Below are 27,280 nucleotides of genomic sequence, written 5' to 3'. Positions count from 1 at the left end.
ATTTAACTTAAGATTTATTAAAACAACAACAAACAAAATTGAATATATCAGAGTTTTGGGTTCAAGTTGAGTAACTAGTGACAGAAAAAAAGAAAAGTTTTTTTTTATTTAAAAGCGTATCAATGTAGTAATGATCAAAATTTTGTTATTTACTAGTTTCAAACTTATAGCCAACATATTCTAAAAAGTGTTTGAGATTGTAAGGAAATATATTTATGCTAACTTAAATGTTTCCAAGGATCTTATCATTTGATATGTATTAAATTTGTCAAAAGTAACTGAGGTGTGTTTATTCCAAACGTATTCTATGCCTTTTTGAACTTACAAGTTTTTATGAGTTTCTTATTAGATTTCTCTTTAGGAGTAAAGGCCAAATTATACTTCATCTTTATTTCATTTATCATTGGATAGCTTAAATGTCAAAATAAATTAGAGAAAATTATTATGTAGCCCCGTAGGAGAAACATGTCTCACATCTGAAAGATAACGCTGCTAGAAATTGATTTCTTGCAGAATTTGTAGCAAAATATTAATTTTAATTCTGGTGGCATTAAGAAAGATAATGCTTCCTAATAAATAAATTCTGAATAATATTGAGAAAACACTTAGAAAATCCATTAGATGTATAAAATCCACAAATATATAAAAGATAGAGCAATAGTTAATCCCATTCCTAATGACGACTAATGCAAAATAAAAGCCAACAACAGATTTTTCAGAGTTGATTCAATATGTTCTTAATTCTCTTAAACATTTCAAAAACAGCTGCACTTAAAATTAAACTAAAGAAAATTTTAATCTACATGGAATACAGTCAATTGACTTGTATTCTCACCCAATAGCATGTATAGCAAATTTATAGAAAATGGCATGTATATTGGAATTATGATATTAGTCCAAAATATGAACTGAAATTGTAGAAACTTTGCAAAACACACACACACACACATATGCATATGTAAGGTGGACATTTAAACTGTTATATTTGGAATAGTAATATTTTAATATTAAATTGAATCAATATGTAACAATTCATATGCATTGAAAATATTCATGTTTGTACATTTGTCATTTCATAAAAATTCTGTTTCTTTCAGACTCTTGAGACACTGACTGGAAGATAGACACCTTTTTCTTGCTGATTGTATGAGAGAAATTTTTGACCTTGAAAAGTGGAGATGAGGTTGCTATGGAAACTAGTAATTCTGCTGCCACTCATAAGCCCTTGTGCAGGTAAAGTGTTCTATTATTATGAAGTTTGATTGATAAATTTATTGGCATAGTGTGTCTTTCTAGAGGTGAAACCATTTTCAAAGTGCATAATACATGTTATTTGAATGTCTAAATGATAAACAAGGTTTTGAAGGTAATCCCAGTGGCTAATATGGAAAGTTTAATCCTTAAAAATACATCAATTGCTATCTTTGAGTAGAAACTATAATTATTATCTGTTATAAATGTTAAAATATGGAATTTATATAGTGAAGCAATGTGATTGACTTTCACCAGTAATAAACAAAGAAGAAGAGTTCTTTACTTCCTTTATAATGAAGACTTGAAAGAATTGAAATTGAAGTCAATATTTTCACTCAAATTTAGGTCTGAGATGGTGAAAAAGTTATATTGAAATAGAAGAAAAAAGTGACAGAGAATATTAAATCAGGACTAAAAATCACCTTATATATTTTTTTCTTTCTATTTCAAGAATTTTTTAAAAAGAAGCTAGAGTACATTCTTTCATTCAACCTATATCTATTGATGTCTGCATATCAGTTAGCTTTTGCTGTATAACAAACCATCACAAATCTGAGTGGATTAAAATAACAAATAACCATGTATTTTGTTCATAAATCAGGATTGGCCATTTAGGGTAGGCTAAGCTGGGCTGTTCTTTTGACTTTGCCTCGGTGCAAAGCCATTTGTGGTCAGCTGCTGGGTCATCTGGGAGCATCTGCAATGAGCCCTTGGGTCATCTAGGAGCTGGTTATTCTAGGATGTTATCAGCGGAAACAACTGGGCTATCTAAGCTGTGGTCCAAGTGGTAAATGTTCAAACTTCCCAGCGAGATCCAAATCATGCAGGACTTGATGAAAAAAAAAAAAAATTGACACAAGTCATTACTGTTGCATTGTTTTGTCTATTGACAATGGCCAGTCCAGATTCATAGGGTATGGAAACATAATTGCCTATTAATTGAAAGAGTTGCAAAGTTTCACTGTAAAGGAGCGCAGAGACCGTAAAAAAATAATTGTGGCCATTCTTGTAAATAGCCAACTATGTTCTGTTAGGATCTGTTAAGATAAAGAGAGGGTGTACTCTTACTTGTCACGCTTAGCTATGTGAGCTGTCCCAAAGCTTGGCCCTGGACCAGGTCATCTGATAGTCACACAGCCATCATCCAACAGCATCCTCACTGTTTCCCACTAAATCTGTGATGATGGGTACTTATGAAATTTCATATAGTTACAACAAATTTATAATATTTTGAAAGAAACACAGGAACAAACAAAATAATTTTGAAGCCAGGGAAAGAATAATTGTAAGAGACATGTATTTAATAGCAATCCTGAGAGATGGAAAGAAATACTAAACCAAAAAGCTATGAGAATGCTAAACTATGCAGAAGTCATCCAGAAGAATCAGAAACCCATATAAGTAGAGGCTTTCTTTTCTTTTAACCACCAGAGAATCTAATGGCTAGAAGTGTTATAGTCATATTTATTCAAAGTAATTATATTGTTTCAATATGCGTCACTTCTCTCTGTAGCAAAGATTCAGGTTTAAATATTAGTGTCTTTTATTTTTAATAATAAATAAAGAAAAGACAGAACAGAATTATCAGGGTGCCTAAAATTAAACATGTGAATAGGAATTTTATTCCTAACTTCAAGTTTCAGCTTCCTGTCAAAATTCAATGTTAACATTTTGCCCTTTAAATATGTATATTGAATCAGCACAGTATCTCTAAGAGACCATTTGTGTTAAATTAAAATGAATTATTATTTTCAGAACACATATCAAATTTGAGAAATCCACCAGCAGTTCTTCCATGAATTTTTGTTTATCCATACTGTATGTACTCCAAAATGTCCTTTTGCTTTATTCTAACAGGAAGACTAATCATATATCCTTGGTGCACAATTTTATTGTGAAAGAACAGATTGGATCCATTTTTTTAAAAGCCATACCTATTTAAATAAGATAATCTGAGATAAGCATCAACTTAGAGGCAAGCATGCTGATGATATACTCAAGAGAACATTGCTTTAAATCTGTTTTTGTTAGAAACTTCATGCTGTGTCTATTTGCAGAGATTATGTTAGTATAGAAAATTAGATTGTCTGATGATAAAGTGCTGTTTGCACACATACATATAATATTTTCTTTGCTTCCCCAAACTTACTTTTGTTCACTATTAAAAGCTAACAAATCTTTCATAATTACATGGTAAAAGATGCACGTATTTTCATTTTTACAATTCTTTCAAAATGCTGACGTCTTATGACATCCCAAACTCTAAATATAACTTAAAATTTTGTTACTAATCTCTTCTATATTTTCTTCTAATTTTCATTTCAGAAAATAAACCATACACTTAGAACCACCAACGATGGATATCTTAGCTACCTTAATCATAGGCATATTTAAATAAAGTATCTATACAATCATTGTAAAACCTGTATTTGCTCGTAAATTTCATAAACCAATTCAAGATTAAGGCAACAAGGAAAAAATCTACAAATTCAGGTAGCAAATTTCCTCAATTCTAAATGTTGAACACTACCTTAAATACCATTTGATTTGCTGTCAAAACTGTGAATGTTCTCAAAATATCAAGTAGAAAGTTATTAGAAATATCTGCATTGCTGTAGTAGTGACCTATGTTACTAAACGTTTTCCTGATTTCAGGAAAATATGAAGATACAAATATTTTTACAATTAACATGTGAAAATCTCAACCACTTTTGTATATCTTAATTAGCTTATTCATAGGCACATTTAAAAAAAATCTAAGTAATCATCGCAAAGCCTGTCTGTACAGTATGTTTCATAGACCAATTATTAAAGCAAGATAGGAAAAAATCTATAGATATAGATACGAATTTCTTAAATCTAAATATTAAACACTATCTTAAATACCATTTGATTACCTATCAAAACTGTGTGTGTTTCTCTCCTACATTTTTTTAAACTTAATTTTACAACCTCTTCTAGCACCTTTGCTATAGACATGCCTCAAGAAACTTTACTGCGAATCCTGACCCACGCAGGCATTTATTCATCTTTGATCTAGGACAGTTTTGAAGTTTTGAGTATTTTAAAGCTTTAATGTTCAACTTTAGTATTTTTTAAATAGTAGAAGACCAAAACCCATTTAATTAAAAATACTATTGCTAATTACACATCATTTAATTATTTCATTAATATGTATAGTAGGCTAAATAATACCTCCCAAAAAGATCCAGGTCTTAACCCCTGAAACCTGTGACTGTCGCCTTATACGACAAAATGGGTTTTGCAGATGTGGTTCAATTAATGGTGTTGAAATGGGAGATTGTTCTGATAACTGCCATCACATGCATCTTTATAAGAGGGAAATAAAAGAGATTTGGTGCGGAGCAGAAGGCGATGTGAAGATTGAGCAGAGAGATTTAAAGATGCTACACTGCTGGTCTTCAAGATGAGGGAAGAGAACGCAAGCAAAGTGATGTAAGGGATGTAGCTAGAAGCGGAAGAATTCAAGAAAACGAATCTTTCTTTAGCTATCAGGGGAGCATGGCCCTACTGACCACTTCCTTTCAGGCTGATGAGAAATGTGTGTTATTGAAACCACCACGTTTGTGGTAATCTATTACAGAAGCTATAGGAAACTAACACAGTATGTTTCTCTCTCACTGAATTTTAAGCTCCAGGAGATCAAGGTCTATAACTTCCTGGCATTTAGTAGAGATTCCATAAATATTTGTTAAATGAATGAGTGCATTGAATTCAATGTGTTGTACCTATTTCTGTTAACACAAGGTAAAATAAATTTAGTCATACCATTTGTTTTGGGGGACAATTATTCCAGTCCATCTTTACACCCTGTCCTTATAGGTTGTGTAATATGGGCCTAAGAGTTTAAAGATGGAATTCTAGTAACATTTAAGTTTCAAATCATCCCCTATTTGAATGTAAGCTCCATTGGAGCAGGAATTTCAGTCCACTTTGTCCTCTACTGTTTCTCCTTCACCTAACAGATGGCCTCTAACTATCAAATGAATGAAAGAAAGCATTTCCATTCAATTCAACAGATAAGTTTCACTGCCTTCAATGTAGCAGGCACTGAACTAGTCCTTGATCCTCAACAGTAAGAGGGCTGGTGATCCCTGCTGTCTCCAGTCTCACAGTACAAAAAGGGAAACCAGCAAATAAACCAATGTTTACAGTAGAGAATGTACAGATTGCTATTTGAGTAACATAGCAAAGAGGATATAATATGGAGATATCGGGAGAGGACATGTTCTCTTTTCTCCAGCCTCATTCCATTTTTTCTTCTGACGAGAGCATCTAGTTTTTATTGGGGAGCCACTCTTTTGCTTTCAGTCTTTGTGATTTGTTTGGGGGTGGTACCACTTCACATATCCAGAGTGGATGAATCATCATATTCCATCTCCTCTCTCCATCTGATTGGTTCAGGAAATACTTTATCTGGGCTAATCTCTTGGCTTTTGCAAAAATAAAGTACAAAGAAGCAGTCTCTTTTTGCTGGTCTAGTTGGTGTGAGAAAGTATCAGGGGTCATTGTGAGGGAGAGTCTGCCTGAAAATAAAACCAGCGCAGAATCAGGAAGGTCCAAGGGAAGAAAGACACAGTTTCTCTACTCTGTCTTTGGACTTTTCATCAATATGTGTGCTTTTCCCCCTTTAGTTCATTTCACGTGGATTCTGTCCCTTGTGACTGAAATATCTTGACTAACACAGTTGAAAAAGTTTGTTTTAGATGTAAATTACTGCAGAAGTGAGGTTAGATGAGAAAACTTGGGCCATTTGGGATAAAAGCCTATTCGTTGCTAGGAATGAAGAACAGAACAAGTAAGAGATTGAGTAAAAGCACAGTTTTTCTGGGGAGAAAAAAAAAAAGAATTGTGAGGTTTAATAGACTCAAAAAGTTGGTTTTTAGTTACAAGTTACTAACCCATCTGCATGTCTTTGGGTGGGGAGAAGCATATAGGCCAATGGTATAGTTTGAGGAGCCAATTTGATGAATAGAGGAAAACTTGTAATAACTGCAAGCCATTGTTTTGGTCTTTGTATACACTGCACAGGTAGTTTTCACAAAGAAACTTCTATTCTTAAATATGTATTAAACAGGTAATGTGGCTGGGACAAAACTGTAATGGATGTAAAGCAGAAACTGAAAAACCATGTAGGATCAGATTTTGTCTATGCTAAAAATGTCACATTTGTGAGAACCCAAGGTTTATTCATTTAATTAATTGTTAAATTTTCTAGTGATAGAAAAAGAGTCAGACTATACCATATGTCTTTCGTTACTATTTTTATGAAAAATTTGAGAAATCTTTGTTAGATCTCAAAATGCAATTTCAAGTTTTTTTAAGTTTGATAAGTTTTGTAACATTAAATAAACACTGGGTTAATAAGATACATGCCATAAATCAAGTGCTGAAGCAAGTGCTACACCTGTTATGAGATAAGCAAGCTTAGAAGAAGGACAAGTTAAGCCCAGGGACAAATAGAAGCCTGTCAATCCCTAAGAATGGTGTCCATGAAGGTCAATGTCTGATCTTGCAGAACGGAACATACTAAGTGATAGCAAACATCACTATTTTATCATAAGATATTTTATTTCCGTGACACTTAGTCTGTACTTCATCTTAAGAATTTCTGCCTAATAGATCCTATTTTAAGTTTGTTATTTTAACATAGTTATCATTTAAATGTCAGTTTCTTTTTCAAAATCTACTTGGTTCATTAATGTAAGTGGTTTATTTGTATGCCATTTGTGTTTGCTTGCTTTGCCTTATGCTGAATACTATAGGGCACACAATACAATAAAATTATGGACTGCATGCCTATTTGGTCAGTCTCGAAGAAGTACTGGCTATGTAGTATGAGACCTGGTGTCACCAGGCAGGTGACAAATAATTCCTAAACAAGAGAACATGGTGTCAGTTTCATTTATTGGCAGAATTTCATTAAGGACTTCTTTTAGATACTCTAACTATATTGTATTATGTTATCAGGGCGTATGGAACTAGTTTCTCCCATTATATGAATTACTCTTGAGGAATAAATTGAAACTAGAAATTGTAAGAAGTCTTTCCTGCCACCATTTTCATGCAATGTCTAATGATAAGTGTGATTATGTTATCAAAACTTCTTCCAAAGTAATTGTTTCTTAAAACTTGGATGAAAATGTTTTCAGTAGTAATAGCAATGAAAACAAACATTTAGTTATATCAGCATTTTTGCATAGATTACCATTTTACAAATGCGATAAACTGAAAGCGAATCTTGGGGGAAATCTAATTCCTTCTAAGTTGCCAAAATCTGATAAGAGATCTTTCCTGTGTTTTATTCAGAGGACAGCTGGGAAAGTGTTTATCATTGCTTTTATTTTACTCTATTTCAAAACATAGCCTTTATTGAATCGACAGCCAGAGCAAATGATCAACCTGAGAAAACCACAAGAATGGAAATATTCACTGTGACCAAGATTTCTTCAAAGAAAACTGTGTATCACAAAGCAAATCCATGAAAATTGGCAGGTATAATAAAGCTGCTTTTCTCAAGGATCCCAGAAGCACATAATGGATATTCCTTTGGGTCAGAGTGTGATGAATATTGAGTACATTACAACCCACACTTTGCCTACAGTCTTGTTCAGATTTATTGTTAGCATAAGGGTACCTTTAAGAATGGAACACTAGACTATATATTTAAGCCAAGTGACATCTTTATAATTTCTGGTAGAGGTGGTCCAATTTAGAAATGCTGAAAACACTGTTTTGATGTGATACCTACTGATAACATGGCTATATGATTATCAAACCTTTCTCCAAAGTCATCTATTCTTAAAACCTAAATGAAATCCTTTTCTTTAGGACAGATAACAACATAGAAAAAAAAATCTGCCTTTTCAGCATCGGGAGGAAATGATTGGTGTGTTCAGTAACATTCTGTACAAAATGTAGGACTTTCATGGAAGGAATAGGGGAAACTCTTTTCAACTGGATGTCCCTGAAAGAGGGGCCATGGTTTCCAGGAAGGTGATAGCACCAGGCAATGTTTTTATTCTAAGGGTTTCCATAAATAGCTATGCCTCAATGTGAAGCTAACATGGGGAGGTTGATAGAATTTCTTGTCCCCTACTTAAAATTTTCCCAAGGTTTCCCACTACACTTGGAATTAAAGTCATACTTCTTAGCATGGCTAGCAAAGCTCTAGATGATCTGGCTCTGTCTACTTCTTCCTTCTCAACTTGTACTAAATTCTTTGCTCACTACGCTAGAGCCATGCTTCTTTCTTATACTCCCAGAAATATCAAGACATTTCCCTGCCCAGGGCCTTTGCATTTGCTGTTCACTCTGCCTGAAACACTTTTCTGCAAATCTTTAAATGGCTTACTCTTTCCATTGTACACATCTCAGACCAGTTGCCTCCATCGAATGCACTTCCCTAAGGAGGTAACCTAGGTAGGCAGCACCATATCCTACAAATGGTCTCATTCATTCTCATCACCCTTTTTCACTCTTCTATGCACTTGTCATAATCTGGAATTAACTTGTCTGAATATTTGTATATTTGTCCATTTCGCTCTATACTTATTGGAATATAAGCTTAATGTAGGCAAGAATCTTGTATATATGACTTAATCAATCATGCTTAAAACAGCGCCTGGCACATAGTAAGCCCTTAATAATTTCTTGGAATGAATGAATCAATGAATGACCTTAAAATTCAACCCCCAATAGCACTGAGGAGTAATCCAATATTACCAAACACTTTCTGGCAATTTTACTGATATTATTACACTTTGTTAAGGTAGAAATGTTTTAATCATTGTCGCTGATAGCTTCAGCCGGGCCGTGCGACCGGTACACTGGGTGGGTTTGGGGCGAGCTCGCGGGAATTAACCTGGGTAAGCTGGAGCCGGCGCTTTCCTCAGCCGGCGGTCGCGAGAAGTCTTCACTGAGGCCAGATTCGGGTTTTAGGCTTTTATTGTTACACTCCGGGATGGGCCACCCGGGAACCCGAGGAGTGAGACGTCTGGGGTTCGAAGACCCCGGGGCTCGGACGACCCAGAGCGGGGTAAGCGTGGGGCTTAAGTACTCTCGGGGAGGGGTGGAGTCTTGGGCGCACACGTCAGGAAGGGACAGCCAATCACACAAGGCAGGAGGCAGTTGCTAGGTTGAGGGCTTAGGTTAGGTATAGAGGAGTGAAGAGAATAACAGGAAGGCTTGCGGTTTAGTGGTGAGCTACGGAAATGGGCGGTTTACAACAAGAGGGGGAAGGGGGGGAACAGAGAGGGGGGTTACAGGTACGGAGGGCAGAGAGTAAATGTAGAGAGGGAGAGAAGGATTAAAAAATTTTAAGCATGGCTAGGCTCCAGTCCCTGAGAAATATGCCACAAATCATAATATGTCATTTGGTTCCAAATCGACATTTTTTTTACTCTTTTAAAAAATCATGATGTACATTGAAGACCCAGAGCTGGCCCTCATTTTTGAAGCTAACTGGTACAGTTTGCTTAGATGCATTTGACCTAGGCAGGTATAACTTTAGTGTTTTTTGTTTGGGGAATAGCATGTTCAACATGGCCACTGATACTATTTTATTGTGTAATTATATATTATGTATTTCATTGGGTAATTCGATTGTATTATTGGGTATCAGAAACCCATAAATAGGATGTCACAATCTAAATATTTTAAACCTTTGGGCTGTATACTGGTTTCAAAATGTATTTGTTCATTCTTTTCTAGTTCCAGTTTTATTAGTCAAGTTAATCCCCCATTACCTGCCCCCAAGTCTTTTGTAGTGCCTCCTAAGTGTTCTTCCCATTTTGAGACATCCTCTACATCCTTTCCGAGACGTAGCTTATTGACACAGACTCCTAAGCAGACAACTCCTCATAAAGCACAGTTGGTTTTGTCATTACTCTGTGTCAAGACCTTCACAGATCCCATTTCCTATGAAGTTCAGACTGCCTAATCAAACATTCAAATTCAATTTCCTTCAGCAAATATTGAAACGTCTCCAATTAATTCAACTCAACCTGCGGCATGAGCCGTGCCTTCTCTTATTTTTCTTCACATATCCTTCATTCAAGTCAGACTGTACAATGAATAAGATCACTTTACCTTTTCTCATTCCCAAGTCTCTCTTCATACCGATGTCTCCACCCACTAGTCTTTCTTCAGTGCACTTCCTCCTGCTGACATCAAATCCAAATGTACAGGGCTAAACCCAAACACCACCCCCTCTCGGCGTGGTCTTCCAAGTGACAATAATGCCTTCTTCTTAGCCCAGATTTCATGAGGTGGAATTTTGTCATTTCCACATATTTTGCTAAGAATGAGGCAGTTTTTTCTCAAATATATCCTCATTCTAAGAAATATGTAAGATTTACTCTTGTTGTGTAATCCTGGAATGTTCAGTATTTATATCTGTATGAGCTTTTTAGTTTATAAAACATTCTATGTGTGGTGTTTCCTCTGAGCTTTGTCATGGGCAGAGGCATGATTATTATTGCCTTTTACAACTGAAAACACTGAAAGTCAGAGAAATTACAACTCACCAAAGACTAAATCCTAAATATGGCAGCATTTATGATGAGAATCCAATACATAGATGAAAAGTTTTTCAGTACTTAAAATATCACTTATTGACATAGACTCATATTAATGTAACAATTAACATTTTTTTAAATTGAGGCTTATAGAAACCAGTTTCTGCTAACATATCATACGGAGATGTAGTTTCTAAAATGTTATGATCAAGAAATTAATCAGTAAATAGTTTATGAACATATAAACTCAATGTCAATTTTTATATGAAATAGATTATAAAACATAAAATATAAATTCACAAATGGATTAGACCAAAATAAACAGAATTTGAAACATTTTATCATCAATAGATCATCTTGTATACCCTTTTTGTGCAAACTGCTCCACTTTGGAGTCCTGTGTTTAAAAGATAGGAAAGGATATATTCTATGTGGAATTGACAGGGAGTCAGAAAATCATTTTCGTTTACAATCAGTTCTCAATTCACCAGAGTAATAGGGGACTAAGAGTATAAAGGAAGTCATAGACACAAAATCTTGATCAAAACAAAAGTAGATATTATTGAGGAAAAATTATTGTAACTCATTTCAGCCATCATTTAAAATTATAACTATATGTATTAGTTATTGATAGTTATGTAGCCACTTCTAAAATTAGTGCTTTAAAATAGCAGTGTATTATTTTATTTATTTTTTGTTATTAGAAAAGTAGTAGGTTCATTGAAAACCCATACAGAAAAATAGAGTTCCCTTATACTTCCCTCACACACAGTTTTCCTATAATTAGCACTTTGCATTCATGTGACAGCTTTGTTACAATTCATGAAATATAATTATTATAGTTGCACTTTTAACTATAGCCCTTAGTTTATATTAGGGTTCCCTTTTTGTGTTGTATAGTCCTATGGATTAAAAAAAAATTTTTCTAGCAACATATTTAAGACCTAAATTTCTCCTTTTAACCACTTTCAAATATATAATTCACTGTTGTTTACAATTCACAGTGTAGTGCTACCATCGCCACCATTCATTCCCAAACCTTTTCTATCACTCCACACAAAAGCTCTGTATCGATTAAGCTTCAAATCTTCATTCCCTACCCCCACTCTGGCCTGTGGTAACCTGTGTTCTAGATGCTGACCATGAGTTAGCTTCTTCTAATTATTTCATGTCAGTGAGATCATAAAATATTTGTCCTTTTGCGGCTAGCTTATTTCACTCAACATGCTGTCTTCAGATTCATCTATGTTGTCACATATTTCGGAACCTCATTCTTTTTTTTTTTTTTTGATATGGGCAGGCTCCCAGTCTCTGGCATGGCAGGCAAGAACTCTGCCACTGAGCCACCGTGGCCCACCCTCATTCATTTTTTAATATAGCTTTTTTTAACTGCAAGTTTATTGAGGTATGTTCACATACTATATAAACTATCTAAGGTATAATAATTAATATCTATATACAGATATCACTACTTGGTTGTGTAGTCATCATTACATTAAATTTTAGAACGTCTTCATTATTCCAAAAAGAAAAAATAATGAACAGGTGCAAAAAAAACAAAACAAAAGAAAAGTGAAAACCCCAAACAACTCATACCCTCATCCCTCCTGTTGCTTGACTCCTAAATTGGTGTGGTACATTTCTTACTGTTGATGGAACAATATTAAGATATTGCTGTTAACTATAGTCCATAATTTACATCAGGTACTTTTATTCCCATATGCCACCCTGTTACTAACTCTTTGTACAAGCGTCATACATTTGACTAGTTAGTTTATGTTTGTAGTGTTAATCATAAATATGACCCACCACAAGGTTCACTGTGTTATACATTTCCATACTTACACCTCCAGCTTTCCTTCTGGTGACATTCATGACTCTAAACAACCTCTTTCAAAATCAGCACTATTACTTATAATTCCAATAATGAGCTACTGTCATCTCTATCCATTTCTAAACATTTAAGTTCAACTTCATCAAAAATTCTGTACAGGTTAGGCCACAGCTCCCCATTCTCTAGCTTTGTTCTATCTCTTGGTTACCTGTAGTTTACGTTTTATGACTATAAATTTACATATTGTAGCTAGTTCATATTAGTGAAATTATAAAATATTTGTCCTTTTGTGTCTGAATTATTTCACTTAGCATTATGTCTTTAAGTCATCCACATTGTTGCATGCTTCAAGACTTCAATCCTCCTTACCGCTGAGTAACAGTCCATCATATGTATATGCCACATTTTGTATATACATTGGTTGATGGACAGTTGGGTTGTTTACATCTTTTGGCAATTGTGAATTATGTCTCTATGAACATCGGTGTGCAAATGTCTGTTCATGTCCCTGCTTTCATATCTTCTGTGTATATACCAAGTAGTGGAATTGCCAGGTCATAGGGCAACTCAATATTTAGTTTGCTGAGGAACCACTCAACAATCTTCTACAGTGGCTGTACCACTTTACATTCCCACCAGCAGCAGAAATAAGTGCTATTTCTCCAACACCGATAGTTTCCTATTTGGTTAATTGTGGCCATTCCAATGGATGTAAAAGGATATCTCATTGTGGTTTTGAATTGAATTTCCCTAATGCCAGTGAAGATGAGCATCTTTTCCTTTTAACCATTTATATTTTCTCTTTAGAGAGAAATGTCTATTCATGTCTTTTGCCCATTTTAAAATTTGGTCATTTGTCTTTTTTATTTCTAAGTTGCATTCTGGATATCAAACCCTTATCAGATCTGTGGATACCAAATATTTTCTCCCATTAATTTGGGTGCTTTTTCACCCTTTTGACAAAGTCATTTGAAGCACAGGAACATTCAATCCTGAGGAAGTCCAGTTTATCTACTTTTTCTTTTGTTGCTTGTGCTTTGGGTGTAAGGTTTAAGAAGCTACCTCCTACCACTAGGTCTTAAAGATGTTTCCCTATACTTACTTCTAGGAGTTTTATTGTCCTAGCTCTCCTATTTAGGTCTTTGATCCACTGTGAGTTAATTTTTGTATAAGATGTGAGATAGGGGGCCTCTTCCATTCCTTTGGCTATGGATATCCAGTTCTCCCAAAATCATGTTTTGAGGAGATTATTCGGTCCCAGTACAATGGATTTGGGGGAATTGTCACAAACCAATTGACCTTAGATCTGAGGGTCTATATTTCTGAACTCTCAATTTTATTTCCCTGATCAATAAATGCATCTGTATGGCAGTACTATGCTGTTTTTGCTGTTTTGACCACTATAGCTTTCCTCCCATTTCATTCCTTTTCAACATGTCTTTGATTATTCGAGGGCCTGCCACCTTCCGAATAAACTTGATAACTAGCTTTTCTAATTCCACAATGTATGTTGTGGAATTTTTATTGGTGTTGGGTTGAATCTGTAAATCAATTTGAAGTGAATTCACATCTTACAACATTTAGCTTTCTTATCCATGAATACAGAATGTCTTTGGACTTTTTTTAGGTCTTGGACTTTTTGTGAATGTTTTGTAGTTTTGGTGTACAGGTCCTTTACATCCTTGGTTAAGTTTATTCCTGTATCCTGATTCCTTTCAGTGCTGTTGTGAATGGATTATTTTTTTCTTAATTACATCCTTAGATAGCTCATTACTAGTGTAGAGAAACACTACTGATTTTGGAGTGTCAATCTTGTATCCTGACACTTTACTGAATTCATTTATTAGCTCAAGTAGCTTTGTCATAGTTTTTTCAGGATGTTCCAAATTTAAGATCATGTAATCTGTACATAATGAGAATATTACCTCTTCCTTTCCAATTTGGGTGCCTTTTATTTATTTTTCCTGCTTAATTGCTCTATAGAACTTCTAGCACAATGTTGAATAACAGTGGTGACATTGAGTATCCTTTTATCATTTCTGGTCTTAGAAGGAAGGCTTTCAGTCTCTCATGAATGAGTACAATGTTAGCTGTCATATTTTCATATGTGTTCTTTATTATGTTGAGGAAGTTTCCTTGTATTCCTACCTTTTATCAAGAAAAGATACTGAATTTTGTTAAATGCTTTTTCTGCATCAATCAAGGTGATCATATGGTTTTTCCCTTTTGATTTGTTAGTGTATTTTATTACATTATCTGATTTCTTGTGTTGAACCACTGTTGCATACCTGGAATAAAACCTGCCTTGATTGTAGTGTATAATTCTTTTTTTCTTTGTATGCTGTATGCAGGGGTCACATTTCATTTTTTTTCCCATTGAGTATCCCCTTATTGCAGTACGTTTGTTAAATTTTTGTTTTGTTTTGTTTTTCATTTGTTTGTTTGGGAAGTGCATGGGCCAGGTTTCCTGCATGTATCACTGAAGTACCCTTGCACCCCCTGAGTTTTTAATGTGCCATTGGATTAGATTTGCAAGTATTTTTTTTTTTTTTTTGAGAATTTCTGCATCCATATTTGTTAGGGAGATTGGTCTGTAGTCTTCTTGTATCAGGCTTTGGTATTGGCTTCATAGAATGAATTAGGTCGTCTTCCCTCTTAAATTTTTTGGAAGAATTTGAGCAGAAATGGTTATAATGGTTAGAATTCTTCTTGGAATTTTTGGTAAAATCCCCCTCTGAAGTCACCAAAAGATCCTGAGCTTTTCTTTGTAAAGAGGTATTTGATGACTGATTTAATCTCGTTACTTGGATAGGTGTGTTGTGAGATCTTCTATTTCTTCTTAAGCCTGTATAGGTTGTTTGTGTGTTTATAAGTAATTGCTCATTTCATCTAAGTTGTATTGTTTGCTGGCATACAGCTGTTCATTGTATCCTTTCATTATCTTTGTTTAATTTCTTTGATCTCTGTGGTAATGACCCCCCTCACCTCTCTGATTTTATTTGCATTTTCTCTCTTTATCAGTCTAGCTAAGGGTTTGTCAATCTTATTGATATCCTCAAAGAATCATGTTTTAATTTATTGATTCCCTATTGTTTTTTTTCTTTTCCATTTCATTCATTTCTACTTTAATCTTTTTTATTTCTTTCCTTCTGCTTGTTTTGGGATTTATTTGCCGCTCTTTCTCTAGTTCTTCAGGTGTTCAGCTAGGTCTTTGATTTTAGATCTTCCTTCTTTTTTGTGCTTTTGTATTTTTTGGGGGGGGGCTTATGGTCTAGAAATCAAACCTGGGTCTCCCACATGGAAGGTGAGCATTCTACCATTGAACCACCTGTGTACCCCTTCCTTCCTTTTTAATGTAGGCATTTAGACTATAAATTTTCCTCTCGGCATCACTTTCACTGTATCCCATAAATTTTGATATGCTGTGTTGTCATTTTCATTTGTCTTGAGAAATTTACCAATTCCTCTTGCAATTTTTTCTTTGACACACTGATTGTTAGTGTGTGGTTTAGCCTCCATAAATATGTAAAATTGCAGTTCTCTTGTGGTTATTGATTTCCAGCTTCATACCATTATGATCAGAGAAAATACTTTGTATAATTCCAATCTTCGAAAATTTATTAAGACCTATTTTCTGTCCCAGTATATGGTCTACCCTGCAGACTATTCCATGGACACTTGAAAATATGTATAGCTTTTTGTTTAGGGGTGCAATGATCTATATCTATCTATCTATCTATCTATCTATCTATCTATCTATCTATCTATCTATCATCTCTATATATGTCTATTAGTTCTAATTCATTTATCATATTATTTTTATCTATTTCTATATTGGTCCTTTATCTAGATGTTCTATCTATCGAAGAGAGTTGTCTGTTGACGTCTTCCATTAATATTGTAGAGATGTCTCTTACTACCTTCAGTTTTGCCTATGTTTGCCTCATGTACTGTGGAGCACCTTTGTTCGGTACATAAATGATTATGTTTGTTATTTCTTCTTGGTGAATTATGTCTTTTATTACTACATAGTGTCTTTATTTTCTCATAAAATTTTTGCATTCAAAGTCTATTTTTTCTGATATTAGAATAGCTACCAGAGCTTTTTTTTCAGGGTGGGGGTGTGCTTGCATGAAAAAATGCTTCCATCTGTTCACTTTCAACCCATTTGTCTAAAATGTGTTTCTTGTAAACAGCTTGTAGATGGATCATATATGTGTGTGTGTGTATATGTATATATATATATATATATATATATATTTATATATTTATATATTTATTTATTTTTCTTTTTTTTTTTAACATGAGCAGGCACCGGGAATCAAATCCCGGTCTCTGGCATGGCAGGTGAGAACTCTGCCTGCTGAGCCAAGTGATCCACCCGGATCATATATTTCTAATCCATTCTACCAACCTGTGTCTTTTGATTGGGGATTTTAATACATTACCAACCACTATTATTACGGTAAAACTATCTTACTTCAAACATTTTATCCTTTGGCTTTTATTCTCAGCTTTAGCGTTTTTCTCTCTTTTTTTATCCCTTTAGCTCCCCATACTGATAGTCATCACTTCAATACTCTCCTCTAAGCCTCTTTCTCCCGTTCTTATTGCTTTCAGCCAACAAAACTCCTAGTATTTCTTGCAGGGCAGGTCTCTTGTTAACAAACTACCTCAGCTTTTGCTTTATCGAATATTTTTTAAATCTCCCTCACCTTTGAAGGACAGCTTTGCTGAATAAAGAATTCTTGGTTGGCAGTTTTTCTCTTTCTTAATTTTGACTTTATTGTACCACTGCCTTCTTGCCTCCGTGGTGCCTGATGCAAAGTCAGTGCTTACCCTTTTGTGGCTTCCCTCACATGTGGTGAACGACTTTTCTCTTAGTGCAATCAGGATTCTTGCATTCCCTTTGACATTCGACAGTTTGGTTAGTGTGTGTCTTGGACTGGGTCAATTCAGATTTATTCTATTTGGAGTATGCTGGCATTCTCTGATTTGCATATTTATGTCTTTGATAGGGATTGAGAAATTTTCCATAATTATCTCCTCAAATACTTTTTCCTGTCCCTTTTACTCTTCTTTTTTCTGGGAAGGTATAATTCTTATATTTTTTGTACCTAGTGCTGTCAGTCATTTCCCTGAAATTCCATTCAAATTTTTCCAGTTTTTTTCTCCACTTGTTCTTTTGTGCATTTAAATTGGGTTGTTCTGTCCTCTATTTCACTGATTCTTCCTTCTGCCTCTCCAAATCTGCTGTTGTGTGTCTCTAGTATGTTTCTAATTTCATCTTTAGTTTAGTAAGAACTTCTATTTTTCTATGTTCTTTCAAATTCTTCATGTTCTTCTAGTGTCTTTTTGATATCGTCTGTCTCTTTAACTATTTCATTGAAATTGTTTCTGTCTCTTTAACTATTTCATTGAAATTGTTTAGGAGATTTGGTTATTTGTTCCAAATTCTGTGTCTCCTCTGACTTTTTGATTTGATCACTTGGCTTGGCCATATCTTCTTTTTACTTGATGTGCCTTCTTTGTGCTGGTTTATGCACATCTGATTATCTTGAAAAGATTATTTTTGAACACTGGTTTCCACCTTTTGTCTGAGATTTTGTTGTTGCTTGGGTTCACATTAAAGATCTCCTTTGGCTCTCGGTTTGTCAGTATTTCCCAGCCAAACCAGAGGCATGGTCTCACACAGGGCTGCACCCCCTTTCAGGAGGCTCTTAGAGAGGGGGCAGAAAATCAGCTTGCCAGACTGCATTTTACCAGTCTTCCCAGAAGACGGCACTCTTAGGCTACCTCTTCCCCACAACCCCGTTTCTCTCCAATTGCAGTAGCCTTTTAGTCAGGGCCCAGATTAGGTCAAGGTCCAGTTTAAGGCTGCAGGATCCAGAGGGTCACCCTTTCCTGGCAAATGTTACTTCAGGAGTATTTTGCTTCTCTGTCTTTTCCCAAGGGGAAGGCCTCCCTATCTCTCCCAGGTCCGGGCATGGCTGAAACTGCTGCCTTGAGGTTGGAAGATGGGTGCTGGGTACCACAATGAAGACTGTACTTGTGGCTACAATGGAGCTGGTGGTTCCCACACTGTTGCATAGAAAGACTCTAGGTAGTAGGACTGAGAGCTCACCAGCCAGCTGCCAACCCATGAGTGTGCTGCATTTCACCAGCTGGCAGTGCAGAGCTACAGGCCTCTGGCCTCGGAAGTAAGGAAAGGGCACCTGGTGAGCTCCATCCCTTGCCACCACCATTCCATTTGTGAAAACAGCTGATTCATGAGGGCCCTGGTCCCCTGTGCAGAAATTTAAGGCTGAAAAACTCAGAAGGTCTCCCTCCCGACCAACTTTCAGTTCAGTGCTGTTCTGCATCCACCTCTCTTCCCAAGGGGAGGGCTTCCCCTTCTCCTCCAGATCTGGGCACCCAAAGCAGCCGATGTCCAGGGTGGGGGGTGGTCACAGGGAGCCCCAGCGAGGTCTGTGCATGTGTACATAATGGATCTGTTGGCTCCAGGGCTCCTTCATAGAAAGATTCTCGGTTGTGGAAATAAAGCGTTGACTTCACCAGCTGGCCTCAGAACTGGTAGCGGTTTTTCTCTAGCCAGCAAGACCCAGGCTGATGCATAGCTACCAGCCTCAGGCTGGGCGTGTTTGAGTTCACTCACCTCTATTTCTCAACTGCAGTTTCTTTGCTTTTCTCATCCAGCTCTTCCTTATATGCTACAATGGTCCTTCTCTGTTCTCCCAAACTCCAGAACCACTGCTTTGGGCAGTTTCTGCCTTAAAAAAGAAAATATATATATATTTTTGGTGGAGGAGTGGGTTCAGCCTGTCTTTATTCTGCCATCTTCCAACAAATCCCTTCATTTTTATGGTTGTATGATATTCCATGGTACATATGTACCACATTTGGATTACACATTTTGGAAAGCAACTTGGGTTGCTTTCATTTTTGGCAATTGTGATTAATGCTGCTATGAACACTGGAGTGCCAGTATCTGCTTGAGTCCCTGATTTTAGTTCTTTTGGGTATATATCTAGAAGTGGGATTGCTGGTTCATAAGGTAATTTATTATTTTTTTGATTCTGTGGTTTGTTTGGCTATTTTCTCTACTGTCTTCACCTTGTCTCACTTTTCACTGCCTTGAATTGAAGTGAGAGAGAAAAACACAAGACTGAAGAGGGAGGTAGGTGCTAGTGATCCAGGGCCTCCTAAGTCATGATAAGGAACTGGGTTTTATTCAGAATACCTAATGTGAGGGTATTTTTTTCAAGATATATTGGATTTATTTATTTATCTATTCATTCATTTATTTATTTTTATAAATACCTTGGTATTATTTTTTAACTAGTATGAATTGATAGACTGATAAACCTATGTATCATTAATCTAATTCTCAAATTTAGCTTCCCATCATAATCTCCTTAGTCCAAACTCCAGCAATTCAGATTTAATTGGTCTGAGTTTAATTTGGTCCCTGTGTTTGTTTGTTTTAATTTCATTGAAATATCAAGTATCTTAACTATAATATGCAGAAATCATAAGTGTCAGTTCAATTACTTTTTGCAAACTGAACCCATTCATATAACCAGCACCCAAATTAAATCAAGATGCAGAGCATGGCTGTTATCATAGGAGAAGCCCCCACCAATGACAGCTGAGACACTGACGGACAACCACTAACTGACTTCTTATCACTTAGATCAGTGCTGCCTGTTGGTGAGGTCATACAGTATGCAATACATGCACTTTATACAGTTCATTACTTTTCCCTGTCTAATTTCTTTACCTTAACATTAATTTGTGAAATTCATCTAGGTTGTTGCATATAGTCATAGTTTGTTTATTTCCATTGCTGTATGGTTGTGAATCTTCTTGTGAGTTCATTGTGTGACTCTTCCACATTTAATTTTTCTATTCTACTCTGAATGGCCACTGGGGTGTTTCAAAGCTCTCCAGGTAATTACATGAGCGTCCTCTGAAGGTGGTCACCACTGATAGGTTTACATAAGAATGTTAAATTAGACTGAGATTCTGTTAGGACTCCATGGAATCTGTGGTAGTTGCATAAAACTTCCATAGTTACCATTCTACCCTCTTCAATTGGAAATCACTGAACTGTTAAGCTAGGAGCAAGCTGAAGCTGGGTTGTACACATTCACCAGAACTGATTGTTACTTTTTAGGAATTTTGTAAGCAAATTTACTAAGTACAACCACTGTTAAAAATTAAATTAATATAAACTTACAATTTAAACAATTATAAAATAAAAGATAAATATTCAAAACGTTATTTCTTATGAATTATTGTACTACTTTTTATCATTACCTATGGACTTGAGGTTATTTACATCTATTGCTTTGTATAGTAGATATACAATATAGTGGAGAGTTACTTCACGTTTCTTCCCAAATTCTCTGATGTTCAATGACGTCATGCTGATAGCTTGAAATTAGCTGTGGTAAGTACATACAACACAGAAGTTACCAAAAGCTAGAAGCAAGGACTTGATTTAGTGCTGATGCTGAGTTTTCAATAATGGATATAATTTGTATGAGGGTGAAAAATAGTTTATATTAGATCACCTATTAGAGTTAATGGAAATAAATTTACTGGAATAGAAGAGTTAATGGGTTGGGAGACAACTCCAATTGTCAAATCGTGTTTGAATTTGCTAAGGATAAAAGAGTTCAGCAAAACTTAAAAGCATTCTGTGAGAATCAACTGGCTTTGCTGAACTCACATTAAAGTGTGTTGTATATTTTATTGTTTGTAAATGGCATGCTATATATCTATTATACTAGTAAAACTCATAATAAACTTATGTTTGTGTATGTTTGCAAACATTTTTTTCAGAGATCCCATTGTACAACATTTACTATTGGGCCACTACGTTTAGTCATTTTTATTAGTGGAAATATTCCATGTTTTACAGGTTTAATGGGAATGAAACAATGTTGAGAATTAGGGAACCAAGCGACAGTGATCTCAGGAACATATCTAAGTGAAAGATTTAGGAAAAGAAATAAAAAAACGTATCTAAGATTGACAGATTTAGGAAAGGAATATTAAACCGGAGTGAGAGATAAACAGGAGATGGATGTGTGATTGAGCCAGGTATATCAAGATATTAGTTGATACTGAAATTGATTTTTCCCGTGTAGCTTTAATTTAGTTATTTTGTTTAAACTACAGAATTAGTGCTAATTTCAGAAACAAAGATAACAGATTTTGATTCTATTAAAAAAAAGCTCCATTTGAAAATGTATCTTAATAGGTAACCAGAAAAACAGATGAAGAGTGCCTGTTTCCACCCTTTTAATTAAAAAAATCAAACTTGTGTTTCCTGAAGCTTGCAGCTAACAACAGGTGTTGTCTTCTCAATTTGCCAGAATCTCACAAAAGAACAGATTGGGTACATACAGAACTAAAAACAACATTAGAGTAAAGAAGAAAACCTCCCTAAGTGCTCAGGTGAACTCTATAATTAATAAGTTCTCAACACTGTGCCAGGAAACAATGTTGATTGCTTGCATCCAAAAAAAAGTGGAAAATTTTGTTGTTGCTTTACCTGTACTTACATACATAGGTTATTTCATAAAACACTTACAAAGAGCACAGAGGTATTTCAATTAAATTTGGAACTGTACACAGCCACAACCATACAGATAAAAATGGAGGGGGGTGACAAAATCCCCCCTTCCCTTCAAAGAAGTCTTATTCAGTCACCTAGTAATTGATAGAAGAGTTTTTTTCTGGGGCAAATTATTGAGATTGACTCTGAATGGCCACAGCATCACTTAATAATGGCCAGTTGTCCCTTCCACTTTGTACTCTTCATGTAGCATTGCCAAACTGAAGGCAAGGCCAGAGTGCGATATGATATATGTGTACTCATGGCCACTCATTTATTTTGCTTACACAGACTCTCAGTCTCTCTTAAAAAGAAGTTGACAATTTGCCAAATGGTTTGTGGTTGTGCAATGGAATATTTGTGGAAGCTTGGATCCTGTTTTGTGTTTGAGAACACATTTCCAGAGTCCAAAGCAAGTAGAGTCTGGTGATGCCAATGGGCTGTTTAGAGAACAGGTTCCAGAAAAGCCATCTCCTAATCAGAAGCTGATTCTTCTGTTTAACACCTAGCTTGGTTTCTGGACCTATTCATCTAACAATTTTTATATTTCTACCCCTTCAAAATCATCCCAACTGAGAAGGCAGGAAGAGAGAAGAAAAAAGGGAAATGAAGGGAAGGGAAGGTTTGAGTTAAAGGAAGGTCAGACCATGGAAAACTATCTATGCTTGATGACCGTCTTCTCATTTCACTCTTAGCCCTTGAAGCCATCTGTGATTGTAATTGCTGCACCAGGAGATTACCATGATCCCTTTCAGTACTGAGAGTCAATGATTTTAAGATAAAAAGTATTGCACTGCTTTACTATTTCTTAATAGCTCTGTTAAAGAACATGCAAGGACAACAGAGCTTCTTTTAGCTTAAAGACAATTTGGGATTCATTTATGAATTTTATTTATCTATCTTAGGCTACTCCTTCAGGTCATTATGAATGAATTGCTCTGTGCTGTTCTTTCATCAAACATTTTCTGATTGCTATTTGAAAGTACTGTCAAGAACATCACTGATGCAGTATGGTCACACATGGGTAATGCTTATTAAACTCTAGTGCTGTCATCAGATGCCACGACTCCATGCCTGCACCACTGGTTGTATCCTTATGTCCCAGCATTCCAAGTTCAGTGGTTTGTCAGCCCGTCTGTCAATGCAGTCAATCATTTAGTCCAGTGAAATGCTTAGGCACTCGAAACAAACTATTGATGTGGGGAGACAGCTGAAAACACAAGTTTAGCAGCTGACACATTAAGAAGGTAAACACTTAACTGATCCATAATCATTCAATTCTTCTTAATTTACAGCACTGCTTAATTTCAGTAGAAAACTGAGCTATGATCAGGGGGAATCTGTATCAGAAAACAAGAAGGTTCATTGGACTGACAAATAGGTACAGATGAAAAGTTCACACATTTTGGTTTGGGTGGTAGTTATATCAAGTTGGTTTAGATAGAACTGCATTTCTCAAATTCCCCTTCTCTGCATGGTTTGGGATTAGAATTGAGCAAAAGAGAAATTAGCATGAGATTTGGAAAACAGAAATGTTACTATTCTCTAAAAACTACATGTAATTATTTATGGTGGGAGAGCGATGCAGAAATGCTGGCAGACTCTAACTTTATTTCATTGTCTCCTTCTCCACATCCAGCTCATTGTCTCAACTGCTGGCACTGCCAACTAATAGTGATCCTAGCCCCACCCCCATTTGCTAAGGAAACAGTCAACATGGACTTCTTTTAAGCCGCCTCTGAAAGCTGAACTTGCTAGCTTCCCAGATCCTCTTGTGAGATCTGACTTGTCACCCTGTGCCAGTGTGCATGGGTACTTTTTGGTGACTTTACTCTGATTTTCTGATTCCCCATCTTGTATGCTTCATTCACCAGCTTGTCTTACAATGTAGAAACTTGTCTTTCTAAAATAAATCCCCTATTCCATAATACGCATAGCAGTATGGTGTGTTTCTTCTGCGATGTTTGGTCAGTGATGAGGTTCCCAGGAAACTAGATTTTTCATGTGAAGTGTGACTAGCATACTGGATAAATCCTTTGCAGCTATCAACAGAAGATTATGCTCATGCCGAGGCAACATGGAATACCTTACTTTTTTCCTTCCCTCTGTATGGAGAAGCCTACTATTTTCTGTGTCCTTCAGTTCTCAGGTAGCAGTTCTTACTCATTGGCCTTTCCTCTGTTGGACCATTCACAGTCCCAGAAAGCTAGGCTTGACTGTTACTGCCCCAGTACTACGCTTTTGCTAGGGGATGTAGTAACTCACTCTCAGGAACTAAGGGCTGAGAGTGCTTTAAATCACTATATCTCAGGGTTGAGGTTTGGCCATGACTTTTAGTGATTTAACCTAAAGAAAGGAAATCCAAGCAAATGTAGGAGTATATCTGTAATCGGTATGTATGTCCTTTTTCTAATGGCTACATAAATAGCGCTGTGTAGAATATAAGATATTTTCACACTTGATTTCTTGTTGCATGCCTGTCCGGTGTTATTTGTGTGGCATAGAAAATCTGTACTCAAACCAGGCCTTCAGACTCTAAAGCCTGGTTCCCTGAGACATGCTTCCACTCGAAAGAGATGAAGCAATTGTTTCCTCCCATTCGCCCTCTTATTGTGCTATCACCCATTCTCTTTACCTCTCCCCTAGAATGTTGTAGGAGACACTGTAATTATTTTATGTCCATTGTCAGTTGCATCCTTCCCTTCTTCACACCACTATAAAGTCACTCATAATACTTTTCATGTTCCTTGTCTTGAAATGTAGTTCTGATAGCTCATGTGCTCTGATCAAGTACCTCAAGTGCTGTTTCTTTGCTGTAGTACCAAGTGGAGTTTTCCAAGCCTCATGTCTAAGCCCTATCAAGATCACAATGAGCCTTACTACCCTCCTTATTCCAACTTTTCTCCTTTAAGGGTAGTTTGTGCTGGTCAAACTGAGTAAACCACACACACACACACACACACACTCACTTCTACAAAAATGCACTTTTATAACAACAGTATTTGTAACAGGTACCTCTATTGAACATTTACTAGTTGCCAAGTTCTCTGCTAATTCTTTAGCCTTAATGCCTATTCAATAATTACATGAGTTGTGTATTATTATTATTCCATTTTATATATGAGGAAGCTAAAGCTCACAGGGTTAAATGATTTGCTCAAGGTTACATGACAAGTAAATAACAGAAGTTGCATTTTAATATAAACTGAATTTAGATGTGAAACTCAGGCTCCCTGAAACGTGGCCCTCCGTTGTTTCTTCTGCCTCTTAGAGTGCCCTGTCTCTTGGCACACTTTTTGTTTCTTCTTTCTGATCAAAGACCTCGTCACTGACTCCCTGGGAAGTCTCTCTTCCTTGAATTCATACAGTACCTCTGAAAAGACATGTGAGAAAGAAGAGGTATAATTTCTTATTAATTGGGATTACCTTTAGTGCTCATCTCTCAGTGTGCAGCTTGGGTCCTGGCACACCAGGGAAGCACCAACTCATCCATATGACAGTTCTTTGGGGGGAGCAAGCAAGACTCCTGTCTGTAGGGACAGAGATCTACTAAGCTGAATAAGGACATGGCCTCTTCGATCAGAAGCATCTGGTTCCCTACAAACTGTGTGACAAGTTACTGACAGCTCTGAGCCTTACACACTGCTTGGTGCATGATAAGCACTCAATTCACAATAGTCATTATTAGTGACTATACTTATTCTGTATCATTGGTCAATTTCTTATATTAGCAATCTTTGTGGAAAAGTCTTATCTCTCATTTTCTAGAGAGACTTTAAACTTGATTAGGTTAATCCATATCTGATTCATCTTTTATTCTCCAATAGACACAACAGCGATTTGGTAAATATCTTTCCTTTAGTCAATAAGCACATATTATAATTATATTGTGCTATGTGAGTCATAATAATAATAGCAGACAACTGAATAACATCTCCTATGGGCCTCAAACCCTTTTAAGTGTTTTACATATGTTAGTTTGCATAATCCTCACAACAAATCCTTGAAGCAAGGAAATGCTATTGACCTCATTTTACAGATAGGGCAAATGAGCACAGAAAGATAAGCAACTTGCCAAATACCACATAATTAGTGGTGTAGCAGAGATTTGGGCACTGACTCCAAAATCTATACTCTTCACTGGTAGAATAAATAGCTGCTCAGCAGAGCCAAGGGAAGCTAACAGCTAACATATATTGAGCACTTATCTGTGAGTTTAAATAACTTCATGTGATAGGGGCTCAAAATATTCTGATGACATAAGAAATACTATTAACCCTGTGTTTTGGGATAGACATCCCCAGTAACAAACCCTGAAGCAAGGATGTGAGTGAAAGTCGTTTGTTGGAAAGGTGATCCCAGAAAACTCCAGTAGGGTTTAAGTGAGACAAGGTAAGAAAGGAAGCCTATACAGGATTTGGTAACATTTAGGTCACCTTGGAGATAACTGGGACTCTCCAGGAGGTAGCATAGGCTTTGTCTCGCAGTGTTAGACTATTCCTCAGCATCCAGGAAGCTTGGATACTTGTCCTCCAATGACCTTTTCTCATGCCATCAACTTTCAGAAGTTTTCATCTGCTCCAAGCACTCGATAAGCAAAAGAAAATCCCAGAGGTATGCAACAAAAAGTTAGCATGAAAATAGTGAATGTGAAGGAAACATGGGTAGTGTACTGAGTCAGCTATGCCTTATTTTGTACATCCAAAATCTGGGGTACAAATTGTTTAATCTACCTGCTCGGTGTCATACAGGTAATGTAAGATCTGAACACAAAGAATACATATATTCTTCCATCATTTTGTTTTCTCTGTAAGTTCCTGGCAATGTCCTATGCTCAGGGGAATTCACAGTGAGAAAAACAGATATGTTCCAGAAGCTCCTGCTCTCATAGGAGAGGCACTAACATATAGGTTAAAAAATAAATACAAATTTCGAAAACTCTTTTAAAGGAATCAAATGGATTGTTGATATAGAGAATAGCTGAGATGGAGGTGAGTAGCAGGGAGTTTAAGGAGGAATATTCCTGCC

At 36.1% G+C, this 27,280-nt stretch overlaps 1 protein-coding gene across 3 annotated transcripts in view; it reads left to right on the top strand.

Annotated features, from left to right (window-relative positions):
* The window catches only part of CNTN6 (contactin 6), a 386,131-nt gene that overhangs the window by 68,154 nt on the left and 290,697 nt on the right, over positions 1-27,280 (top strand). For all 3 annotated transcript variants that reach the window (XM_077128663.1, XM_077128662.1, XM_077128664.1), the window contains one exon: positions 1,098-1,233. In XM_077128663.1, coding sequence (XP_076984778.1) covers positions 1,179-1,233 — 55 coding nt within the window. In that variant the 5' untranslated portion in view covers positions 1,098-1,178. The remainder of the gene's footprint in view (positions 1-1,097; positions 1,234-27,280) is intronic.

This window comes from Tamandua tetradactyla, chromosome 15, assembly GCF_023851605.1.
Source record: "Tamandua tetradactyla isolate mTamTet1 chromosome 15, mTamTet1.pri, whole genome shotgun sequence".
Lineage (NCBI taxonomy): Eukaryota > Metazoa > Chordata > Mammalia > Pilosa > Myrmecophagidae > Tamandua > Tamandua tetradactyla.
Note: the sequence above shows the minus strand (reverse complement) of the source record. Positions and strands in the feature narration are given on the sequence as shown.